At 42.2% G+C, this 12,390-nt stretch overlaps 1 protein-coding gene across 20 annotated transcripts in view; it reads right to left on the bottom strand.

Moving 5' to 3' along the window:
* The window catches only part of xylb (xylulokinase homolog (H. influenzae)), a 382,042-nt gene that overhangs the window by 314,158 nt on the left and 55,494 nt on the right, over nt 1-12,390 (bottom strand). For all 20 annotated transcript variants that reach the window (XM_072254101.1, XM_072254105.1, XM_072254112.1 and 17 more), the window contains 2 exons: nt 9,007-9,079; nt 6,658-6,776 (listed from right to left, as the gene is read on the bottom strand). In XM_072254101.1, the coding sequence (XP_072110202.1) occupies nt 6,658-6,776; nt 9,007-9,079 (192 nt within the window). The remainder of the gene's footprint in view (nt 1-6,657; nt 6,777-9,006; nt 9,080-12,390) is intronic.

The following is a 12,390-nucleotide window of genomic DNA, read 5'->3' as shown; positions in this document are numbered from 1 at the left end:
GCTAGTGCCACGACGGAACTCAAATGTGTCAAATATGGTGTCACCTGACCTGTCTCTGGCATCACCTACACAGTGGATGCTGTCTAATTAGACTTCAGCAAGGCCTTCAACAAGATCCTGCATGGCGAGGTGGTCTGGAATGAAAGGTCCCATGGAATCCAGGGACAGGGAGTTGGGTGAATTTAAAACTGGCTTGGAGGAAGAAAGAAGAGGGTGATGGTTGAAGGTTTTTTCCTCAAACTGGAGAACAAAGACTAGTGGTGTACTGCAGGGGTCTGTCTTTGGACGCTTGTTAAATCGGCAATTTGATTATTGTCACACGTACTGTACCAAGGTACATTGAAACACTTTTCTTGCATACTGTTTATTCAGATCAATTCATTCCAACAGTACATTGAGTTAGTACAAGGCAAAACAATAACAGAATGTAGAATGGTGTTAATCACAGAGAAAATGCAGTGCAAGTATATAAAGTTGGTCATAGCGAGGTTGATTATTTACTTGATACTTATATAAATCATTTGAATGTCAATACATAAGAAATAATTAGCAAGTTTACAGACGATACCAAGTTAGATTTTGTTGATTGCGAAGAAGAGGACCAAGGACTGGTAAATGGTTTTCAATACAGTCAGGTATTTGGTGACACACTTTGGAGAGTCAAACCAGAGTATGGCTTACATGATGAATGGGCACTGGGGAGTGTAATGAAACAGACGGACTGACAAGTACAGTTGTGTTTTTCATTGAAAGCAATGTGACAGGCAAACAGGTGGCGAAAAAGGCATTTAGCATGTTGGCCTTCAACAGTCAGGGCACTGATTATAGGAGTTAGTTCGTGATGTCTCAGTTGTCCAAGACACTGGTGAGATGGCACCTGGAGTAATGTGTAAGTTTATGTCACCCTAGGGGCCTGAGGGGTAACAGGTGGTTGATACAGTCCAATCCACCAGAGGCAAAGCTCTCCCCACCACTGAGCACATTTACATGGAGCACCGCCATAAGAAAGTGGGCATTCATCAAAGTCTCTCACCATCCAGGCCATGGCCTCTTCTCGCCTCTAGTGTCAGGCAAGAGCTACAGGAACCTTAGGTCTCACACCACCAGGTTCAGGAACGGTTATTACCCTACAACCATCAGGCTCCTGAACTGGCATGGCTAATTTCATTCACCAGAACACCGATCTGATTCGACAACTTAGAGACTGGCTCTACAAATCATGTGCTCAGTATTATTTTTATTTGCACAGTTTGTCATCTTTTGCACATTTGTCAGTCTTTTTTATGCATGGTTTTGATTGTATTCCTTTGTTTTCCTGTAAATCTCAAGGTAATATATGGTGACATACGCATACTTCGATAATAAATTCACTTTGAAAATCTTTTAGGCTCATTGAGGATACGTCTCCACCAAAGGAGGTGCAAGGTGCTTCTTCCCTCTACTAGCCTACAGGTCACCCATGGGAAAGGTGTAGCACTTGCTTAGCGCCCCTCTGCCTCCACCCCCAATCAGGGTCATGTGAAGCCATGGGAGCAGGTGGTGGATGGTCGTATGAGCAGCTGCTGCATATCACAAGTCCAGGTTATGCGACCACTGACACCAGGCAATCTCTGCAGAGTATTGATAAAAGCTGGGGGTCACCTGTCTTGTAAAGACATCGCTCAGAAGTAGGCAATGGCAAACCACTTCTGTAGAAAAATTTGCCAAGAACTATCATGGTCATGAGACCATGATCGTCTGTGTCATACAACATGGCACATAATAATGACGGTGATGATGATGGCATAGACATGACATCAGTAGCAGGTAAAATGCAGGAGTCCAATATCAAGTCAAGTAAAGTCTATTGTTATTTAACTATATACATGTATACAACATTATTAATCACATAATGTATATAGAAATGAGACAATGTTTCTCCGAACCAGGGTGTAAAGCTTGGTAGTTCACATAAACACACAGTAACTTATGAAGATAAGGATAAAATCTACAGATGAATCATGCATAAATAATGAACTAAAGTGCATAAATTAAATACTGCAGGGTACGCAACAAATTAACCGGTGACACTTCAAACACGATGAGACAGGGAGTTCAGAAGCTTAATGGCCTGAGAGAAGAAACTGTTTCTCATCCTGATCTTCCTTGGCTTTATGCATCGGAGTCTCCTCCCTTATGGTAGAAAGTCAAAGAGGATGCCAGATGGACAGGTGGGATCCTCAATAATACTAAGGGTCCTGCATATACAACGCTCCTGATAAACATCTCCGATGGGTGGTAGGGAGACCCCTATGATCCTCTCAGCTGTTCTCACAGCCCTTTGTACTGACTTGCAGTCTGAGGCTCAGCTGCTCCCATACCAGATGGAGATGCAACTTGTCAGGATGCTCTCAGTGGTGCTCCCGTAAAACGCAGTTAAGATGTAGGTGGGGAGCCTTGCTTGCATCAATCTTCTTCAGAAGTGGAGGCGCTGCTCTGCCCTCTTGCTCAGGGAGGTCACGTTAAGGACCAAGTGATGTCATCGGTGATGAGAACTCCCAGCAACTTAGTGCACTTAACTCTCTCTATGGAGGTATAATAGTTTAAGGTATAATAGCAGAATACTTAGAAGAGAGTACCATGGATTTATGAAAGGGGACAAGTATGATAGAGTTTCTTGAGAAAGTGGTAGATAGAATGAATAAAAGCAAACCAGTAGACATGGTGTATTTGTACTTTCAAAAGGTTTTTGACAAGGTCTCATATGACAGATCAGTGTGCAAAATTAAAGCATGGGGATAACGCATTGACATGAACAGAGAAATGGACAGACAGTAAAAGCAGGCAGGGAACAAGCATTAGAAATAAAAGAGTCACTTTCCAAGTTGTGGTCACAGCTGGGTATCGTTACGTAAACAGCAACGATGAATATCAATCAAGACAGGTTATATAAAAACAGCCAAACATTTATTAAACACGGATAAGCGATAAGGAAAAAAAAAACAAACGAAAACTTTAACCGGAAGTTAACAGATATGCAGCCATTCACCAACTCGCCACTCGGCTCTGGTTCTTAAAGCATTAAATGCAAAAAGAGTTTTTAAAGCGATACAGTCTGATATAGTTCTTAAAGCGGTAACTTTGAAAGTCCAAACAACAGGAATTCTGCAGATGCTGGAAATTCAAGCAACGCACATCAAAGTTGCTGGTGAACGCAGCAGGCCAGGCAGCATCTCTAGGAAGAGGTGCAGTCAACGTTTCAGGCCGAGACCCTTCGTCAGGACTAACTGAAGGAAGAGTTAGTAAGAGATTTGAAAGATTCAAATTGTGCACTTATTGTTGATAAAGGACCAAGGTGAGGAGAAATTTCTTCATGCAATGAGTGAAGGATCTGTTGAATTCTCCACCACAGAAGGTAGCTGAGGAAAAATTACTAAATTTATTCAATAAGTAGTTCTAAAAGCTAAAGATATCAAGGAATTTGGGAATAAAGTAGGAACCAGATACTGATCCTATCTATTTAGGTTGTTCATGTTAAATACTACAGCAGGCTCAAATAGTGGTTTGATAAGCATACATTCTACTTATGAAAAGTTTTGTGATAAGACCTTCCAAAACCAGAGCCTCCCTCAGTAAGAAAGACGACAAAGACAACATGGCATGGGAACACCACCATCCACAGGAGCCACTCCAAGTCAAGCACATCCTTACTTGGAAAATTATCATTAGTTCTTCATCATTATTGGTTCTAAATCCTTGAACTCTTTACCCAATAAGATTGTGAAACTGAAAGAGTTCACTACCATCTTCCCCAGGACAATTAGGGTGGCCAATAAATGCTGATCTTGTCAATAACATTAAGAACCTGAAAATAAAGTAGATATGTTTTTGTGTTTCTGTATTTCTGTGTTTTGACCACATAGTGGAGCTGCAGTGCAAACTATGACCTATTCCTCTGTGCCAGCTCCCCATACTGTATTTGTGACATGAGGTGAGTCTAGTGTGAAGAATCAACCCCCTTAATTAAAGCTGCTTGCAGAAGTTTGTCTCTGTATTCCCTGAAGGTATGCAAGTTACAGTCCTAACTCATTGGCGCACAACAGAGCCCATCTCACTACAGAGTGCTGGTAAGCAAGATTACATCTTTATCTCGACCTTTGTCCACACTCTCTGTCCATTAAGCTTCCCACCAAAGTGATTGCAATCTCCATTACTGATGGTAAACTATTCACCTCTGTTACCTCCACTTCAGAACAAAGGTCAGCCCAACCTCAGCAGTGAATCTGCAGTATCATTGCATCTCTGCACATTAAGAAGCCAAGCTCCATTCTTTGTCAATTTTTCCAAAGTGTACACCTGAAGCAAAGACACCTAAGAACATGATCCCCTACACACTGTATTTTTCCCATTTCTATTCACATGTTGAATATAGAAATCAGTATTTTCACCGTAGAAACAAGAGACTGCAAATGTTGGAATCTGAAGCAACAGCCTGCTGGAGGAGCTCAGCTGATCAGGCAGCATCCGAGAGAGGGAAGGAACTACTGATGTTTTGGGTCGAACCCCTGCATCAAGACTGAGAGTAAAGAGCTGAGATGGCCAGTACAAAGAGAGGAAGGTGAGTAGTGAGACAGAAGCCTAAGGTGACATTCACATTTTCATCGTCATGTTCATCAAATGACTGAATTTCTTGATGGTAGTATATCAATAGAGCCCTCCAGTAATAAAGGCTCATAGCAAGTCCCTGGAAAACATGGAAATGTCTCAGGAGGCACCACTCAGAGAAGGTAGACATCAAAAATAAAATCCATTATATTCAGTGCTCAATTGGCTTTAGTCAACTAAGAAAAAGGATGACAGAAGATGGTCTTCAAACCAGGTGCCAAATACATAGCTACAGAGCAACAGTATCTGTGCCCTCCTAAATGAAGCTGAGATTTTGATCATCGACAGCAGGTTTAGATTATCTCCAAAGTACTGGAGAGATATCTCTAACACCATCTCTACAAATTCTCCAAATCTGCTTGAAGGATAATCAAATATCAACATCATTCCAGGCCAACGTTCCCAGCAATACCGTCAGCATACACCTGGAGAATTAGGTGCAGTTTTGGTCTCCCTGTTTACTTGTCAGAGAAAGAGTGCAACAAAGGTTCACCAGACTGATTCCTGAAAAGCTGGGGCTGTCAGATGAGGAGATTGGGTCAACCAGGCTGCATCCACTAGAATGTACAAGGAATGGAAGGCAGAGGTGGGAAAGTGGAAGCGATGTTGTATTACTCAAGGAGGAAATGAAGAAAGATATATGCAAATTGCAGTTGGGGTGGGGGCTGTTTCAGTCACAGCCTCACGATGATACGGAGTAAGATAATTCGGACTGACATGGGGAGAAATATCTTCATTCCTAGGGTGGTGAACGTGTGAAAGCTCTACTAGAGAGATTTGGAGGCCATGCCGACAAGTACGTTTCAGATGAGGATAAATAGATTGCTGTAAAAACAAAAGGCATGATGACACAGCAAGAACATGAATTTAATATAGAGAATCAAAAGTGATCATATTGAAAGGCAGAGCAGGTTTTACAGACTAAATGAAGAACTCTTTGCTCATTTTTCAGTGATTCTATGTTTCTGCCTTCCTCCCAATGCTAGCTGACCCTGTGTAAAACAGGACCTTTACTCATTCATGGAAGGTGGCTATATTGAAAGCACCACTGAGAGGGTGACGGTGGTGACTCATTGCATTCTAGAACTGCTACACTCAGTGCAGTGAAGCCAATACACTTCCAAGTTGAGATGCATTTGACTTCAAGTCTGGTACCAATACCAGTTCATAGAATCACAGTCTGGCGCAAACAGAGGCTGCCACAACCATTAAGTATGTACTATTCTCATTTGTTACTCTACCAACATTCTGGTCAAATTTCCCTAGGTTCTGCCACTCACCAATTCACAGCGCCTAATTAACCTACCAACTCGCACCTTTGAAACATGGGAGAAAACAGGAGCATCTGCGTGAAACCCACGCGGTCTCAGGGACAACGTGCAGACTCCACACAAACAGCACCAGAGACCAGAACTGTACCTACTGCTGGAGCACTGAGACAACAGCACTGTGCTGCCCCGGATGTCAAGGAAGGGTGACCTTCAGGTCATGGCAGGACTTGGGAGACTGGCTTAGGTGTCAGGCAAGGGTGATGAACTTCGGAATGGAATTGGGGTCACGACCATAGGATGATGGGCTCCCCCTCTAAATGGCATAGAATCTTAGGAAGTTTCATTGGAAACCACCTTTTGCAGACTATGGACCAGGTCAACCACATATCATAGATTCTATGACATAGAAAATCCTAGAAAGAGTGAAGAGATCGGAACAGAATTTCAATGAACATCACCATGTGCATTACTTGTCAGTCAGAATAAGAAAAGATATTTATTTCTGAATAAGAAAAGATACTCAAATCTCGATCTACTTCAATAAAGCCTCTGACTTCTATTTGTTTATGTTTATTAAAAGTGAACTGCATAAACACAAAATTTTGCAACTGTGCAATACAATTTCCAGGCGCTTAACAACCTTAGAGTCCATTTTCTATGTCTTGGCATTACTGCAGTTATCTTAAAACAACTTATGAGGGTGCTGTATACAGAGTGTATTAAAATTTTCACAAATGCATACCAGTACAGAATGCGATGGCAGTGGGACACCAAGCTTTTCCTTCAGACCAGGAGCACAAGCATCAAGACACTGCTGTGACCACGTGTGTGTATGGATATCCATCAAGTTCATACCAGAACCTAGCGAGAAAAAAAGCAGAAAGGATGTGACAAACTGCCACGTGAGTGAATAAGTAAGAGTTAGATAGATAAAGTGTGATCTTCACTACCACTTCCACTTCCGTATCAGTCACCTTTTTTTTTTAATTATTATGTCAACTGGATAATAACTATTTAACTTCCAAATTATCCTCACCCTGGGACACTTACAATGTTGAAAAGAAATATAACTAGGTCACTTCAATTGTTCTTGTATCTGCCTATGACTTCCCAATGATAAGTTGTAGACAAGTTCAAATGCAAGTTTATTGTTAATTCAACCATAGATCTGTGTACCACTAAATGAAACAATGTTCCTCCAGTCCAGAGATTCCCAACCTTTTTTATGCCATGGAACTTTACCATTAACTGAGCGGTCAGTAGATCCCAGGTTGGGAATCGCTGCTCCACACCAATGTGCATAACACAATATATATAACTCACACACGACACAAAATAAATTAACAAATAATAAGATGCATTTATGTCATAATTGGCACTTCATAGGTGATGAGATCTGGGTGGTGGCAGGGAGTTCAGTAGTCTCACGGCCAGGGGGAAAAAAGCTGTTTCCCATCCTAACAGTCCACGACCTAATGCTATGTTAAACAAACTAAATGGGCATTAACCTGTTTTCAGAAATTAGGATATTGTCAAATCAAAGGGAATACAGATTGATGTAAATACCTGGTGGCACACAATAAATCTAAATTATTTCCAAATTATTACAGAATCCTTGCTAAGTACAATAATTGTTTATTTTATTCAAATTAAAAATATTGATAGAGGTGTAGGAGATTGACAGAGTGGACAGCTAGTGCCTTTTCCTTGGGGTGAAAATGGCTAATATAAGAGAACATAATTTTAATGCGATTGAAGTATTGGGGGGGGCAGGGGAGGAACATCAGATGGAGAATTTTTGTTACACAGAGAGTGATGGGTGCAAGGACACGCTGCCGGGGGTGGGGGGGGGTAGAAGTAGATGCATTAGCAACATTTAAGATACACTTAATAGGCAGGTTACTGGCGCCTTAAAACCAGTCACTTCGTGCAGATGGGGCTCGTCAGCCATGGGTGGCAGCCTGTCTAGGAGAAGGAAAGCTCTGATCTCAAACCTCTGCTGCTTTGCGGCTATACCCTCTCACGGGGAAGGCTTTGGGAGTAAACCCAGAAGGAAAAATCCGGAGCTGGAGTCCCTCAGGCAGTCCTACATTGAGTTCAATGTTGACTGGCAATTCCTGCGACGCAACTGGTACCAAACAGTATCGGTCTCTGCCATTCCTTTGGGTTCATCAGATGCTTGGGGAGGAGGTGCTTGCTACATGGGCAACAGTTTGCTCTCCATATCATACTGCGCCGGCTTGCATATCTAGACAGCTAGGACACAACATCCATGGTCAACTCTGACCGACAGAGGCCTCAGAATAGGCATACAGCTAAAAGGAAAATGGAGGGTTATGTGGGTGAGAAAAGCTAGGTTGATCATGGAGCAGGTTAAAAGGTCAACACAACATCATGGGCTGAAGGGCTTGTACTGTGCTGTACTGTTCTATGTTTTATGTTCATTTCTTACTGACTGCATATGATTGAGGCAGAACTCGCACAACCAGGCCCAAGAGTAGTTACTTTCTCAGAATCATCAGGTTCTTGAACTGACCTCAACAACCCTAATCCTACCTCAGCAACAGAACACTTCAGCCCACAAACTTGACGCTGATTGTGTTATACATCTTGTCCTTTATACTTCACTGTCTTGTATAATTTTACGCATTATTCAAGCTTGGATAGATTTTTACATAGTAGTGGAATTAAGGGTTATGGGGGAAAGGCAGGTAGGTGGAGATGAGTCCATGGCCAGATCAGCCATGATCTTATTGAATGGCGAAGCAGGCTCGATAGGCCAGATGGCCGACTCCTGCTCCTATTTCTTATGTTCTTACTCATTCAATGTACTGTCTGAATCTAGGCATGTACCTTTGATACAGCTACCAGAAAGATTTTCACTGCACTTGTACTGCACCATACTTGTGCATATAATAACAAGCTCGACTTGACATGCTGAAGATCAGTAAGTGATAGACTCATTTTAATGCTGGTTCAAATGATTCATTCCTGCTCTAAATACATTTAGGGCTGTTTCATTTAATCAAACTTCAACTGCTCAAATGATGGGAGTAATTTAAACAACTGATCTGTGAGAGAAAGTACTTACCATCACTATAATCGATTGCTGCATAGTTTCCAAGAAACAGGGAAGCAATAAAGCTGCTGACTAGAGAGATTCTCTGGAAAGAAAGAAAGAAATAAGGCCAGTGTTCACAGACCATTGAGAAACGATTAAAATTATTTTCTCAGCTTACATTCAATCTGGGTCAATGACCAGAATGATCAGAAATAACAGCATAAAGCAAACCACTGAAAACAATCTGCATCGTTTTAAATGATGGTGGAGATATGAAATACTTTCCTCAGTCAATTCACTCCCTTCATTTCGAAAGGACTAAAACATAAAAGCAAGGATATTATGCTGAAACTTTATGAAGTATTGGTCAGACCACACTTGGAATATGGTGAGCAGTTTTGAGCCCCTTATCTAAGAAAGGAAGTGCTGTCATTGAGAGCGTCCAAAGGCGAATCATGAGAATAATCCCAGAAATGAACAGGTTAATGTATGGCTCTGGGCCTGTACTTACCGGAGTTTAGCAGAATGGGGGGGGGGGGGGAGAGAGGGGGGGAAGATAACCTCTTTGAGCCTATTGAACATTGAAAGGAACACATATAAAATGCTGAAGGAGCTCAGCAGGTCTATTGACAGGCCAAAATTGAGAGGACATGGAGAGGATCTTTCATATAGTGAAGGAGACCAGGACCAGAAGACACAGCCTCAGAATACAAGGACATCCCACTAGAACAAGGATGAGGAGGATTCTTCTTTTACCCAGACATGGTGAATCTGTGGAATTTATTGCCACAGTCATCTGCAGTGGCCAAGTCATTGGGTATATTGAAAGTGAAAGTTGACAGGTTCTTGATTAGTAAAGGTGTTAAAGGATACGGGGTGAAGGTAGGAGAATGGGGTTAGGGGTGATAATAAGTCAGCCATGATAGAAAAGTGGAGTAGACTCAGTGCGTTGATTGGCCTAATTCTGCTCTGATGGTCAAGGCCAAAGTTATAATTACTACACTGGCTGCAGGTTCTTTTTCAATCCCAAATTCCTGTTCGTCAATTTTAAAAACATTCAAGTTTGATGAAATCTAATTTCTCTATTTTGTTACCTAACATTTCACCAACTCAAAGTAGGATCAAATCATTAGTGAATGCTGATCAATGCAAATTACTGGTAATGGCTTGATACATTCATTTGGAGTCAGAGATATGTTAATGGAGTATGATAAAATAATGAGAGAGCAGGTCACTGTGGAGCATTCAAGCAGCAAAGATCAGTTAGGCCATATGATTGCCTTCTTTTCTGCAAATGTTAAATACTAGAATAAATAAAGACAGATTGCTAATCATGCCTACAGAGTCAGCTGCAGAAAGTTGTAAAATTTGTCAGCACTAGCGTTCAAAGTATCCAGGACATCTCCAAGGAGTGATGTCTCAGGAAGGTGGCCTCCAGCTTCAAGGACCCGCACCACCCAGGACATTCTCATTGTTACCGTCACCAAGGAGATACAGAAGCCTGAAGGCACACAACAACAATTCAGAAACAGCTTCTTCCCCTCTGCCAACCGATTTCTTAACGGACATCGAACCCATGAATGCTACCTCACTTCTTTTTTTAATCTATTTTTTGCACATCTACGTACAAGAATTTACTAGAGTCTTTGGTGACATACCAAATCTCCTCAAACACTAAATGAAGTAAAGCTGCTGGTGTGTCTTCATTGCAATTCCATCAACATATTGGGCCTAGAATAAACCCTCAAAGAATTTGACAGCCAGGACCTTGAACCTGCTCGCCCTTTTGACCGCTGAAGGACCCCTCTAGAAGGATTGGTGTGTGTTCTCATGACTTCCCCACCTGAAGTCTACAATCAACTTCTTGGTCTTCCTGATGTTGAGTGCAAGGTTGTTGTTGCGACACCACATAACCAGCTGATTTATCTCGCTCCTATATGCCCCTTCGTCACCATCTGAGTTTCTACCAACAACAGTGGTGTCACTAGTGAATTTATACAAGGTACTTTATACTTTATACCTTATTGTCGCCAAACAATTGATACTAGAACGTACAATCATCATAGCGATGTTTGATTCTGCGCTTCCCGCTCCCTGGATTACAAATAGTAAACATTTAAAAATATTAAAAATAGTAAAAATTAGTAAATATTAAAAATTTAAATTATAAATCATAAATAGAAAATAGAAGAATGGTAAGTAAGGTAGTGCAAAAAAAACGAGAGGCAGGTCCGGATATTTGGAGGGTACGGCCTAGATCTGGGTCAGGATCCGCTCAGCAGTCTTATCACAGTTGGAAAGAAGCTGTTCCCAAATCTGGCCGTACGAGTCTTCAAGCTCCTGAACCTTCTCCCAGAGGGAAGAGGGACGAAAAGTGTGTTGGCTGGGTGGGTCGTGTCCTTGATTATCCTGGCAGCACTGCTCCGACAGCATGCGGTGTAAAGTGTAAGGATGGAAGATTGGTTTGTGTGATGTGCTGCGCCGTGTTCATGATCTTCTGCAGCTTCTTTCGGTCTTGTACAGGACAACTTCCATACCGGGTTGTGATGCACCCTAAAAGAATGCTTTCTACGGTGCATCTATAAAAATTAGTGTGGGTTTTAGGGGACAGGCCAAACTTCTTTAGTTTTCTCAGGAAGTAAAGGCGCTGGTGGGCCTTGTTGGCAGTGAACTCTGCTTGGTTGGACCAAGTCAGGTCATTTGTGTTATTGACCCTGAGGAACTTAAAGCTTTTGACCTGTTCTACTTGCAGACCACCGATGTAAATTGGGTCGTGCGGTCCGCTACTCCTTCTGAAGTCAATAACCAATTCCTTCGTCTTGCTGATGTTGAGGGATAAGTTATTGTCTGCTCACCATGCCACCAGGTTCTTGATTTCCTCTCTGTACTTAAACTCATCATTACCCAAGATACGGCCTACAATTGTTGTATCATCAGCAAACTTATATATTGAGTTCGATAGAAACTTGGCTACACAATCATGGGTGCACAGTGAGTACAGCAGGGGGCTGAGTACACAGCCTTGTGGGGCACCGGTGCTCAGAGTGATTGTAGAGGAGACCCTGTCCCCTATTTTTACAGCCTGGGTCCTGTCTGTGAGGAAGTTGAGGATCCAGCTGCAGATCTGAGTGCTAAGGCCCAGGTTCCGGAGCTTAGGAATCAGTTTATTTGGAATGATGGTATTAAAGGCAGAGCTGTAGTCAATGAAAAGGAGCCTTACGTGTGTGTCTTTATTCTCCAAGTGTTCTAAGGAGAAATGTAAGGCCAGGGAGATGGCATCTGCCGTTGACCTGTTGCTCCGGTAGGCGAATTGCAAAGCATCGAGGTTGACCAGTAGGCTGTGGTTGATGTGTGCCATAACCAACCTCTCGAAGCACTTCATAGCAATTGATGTCAGAGCCACAGGTCGATAGT

The sequence above is a fragment of the Mobula birostris genome, chromosome 3, assembly GCF_030028105.1.
Source record: "Mobula birostris isolate sMobBir1 chromosome 3, sMobBir1.hap1, whole genome shotgun sequence".
Lineage (NCBI taxonomy): Eukaryota > Metazoa > Chordata > Chondrichthyes > Myliobatiformes > Myliobatidae > Mobula > Mobula birostris.
This window is presented reverse-complemented; position numbering and strand designations above follow the sequence as displayed.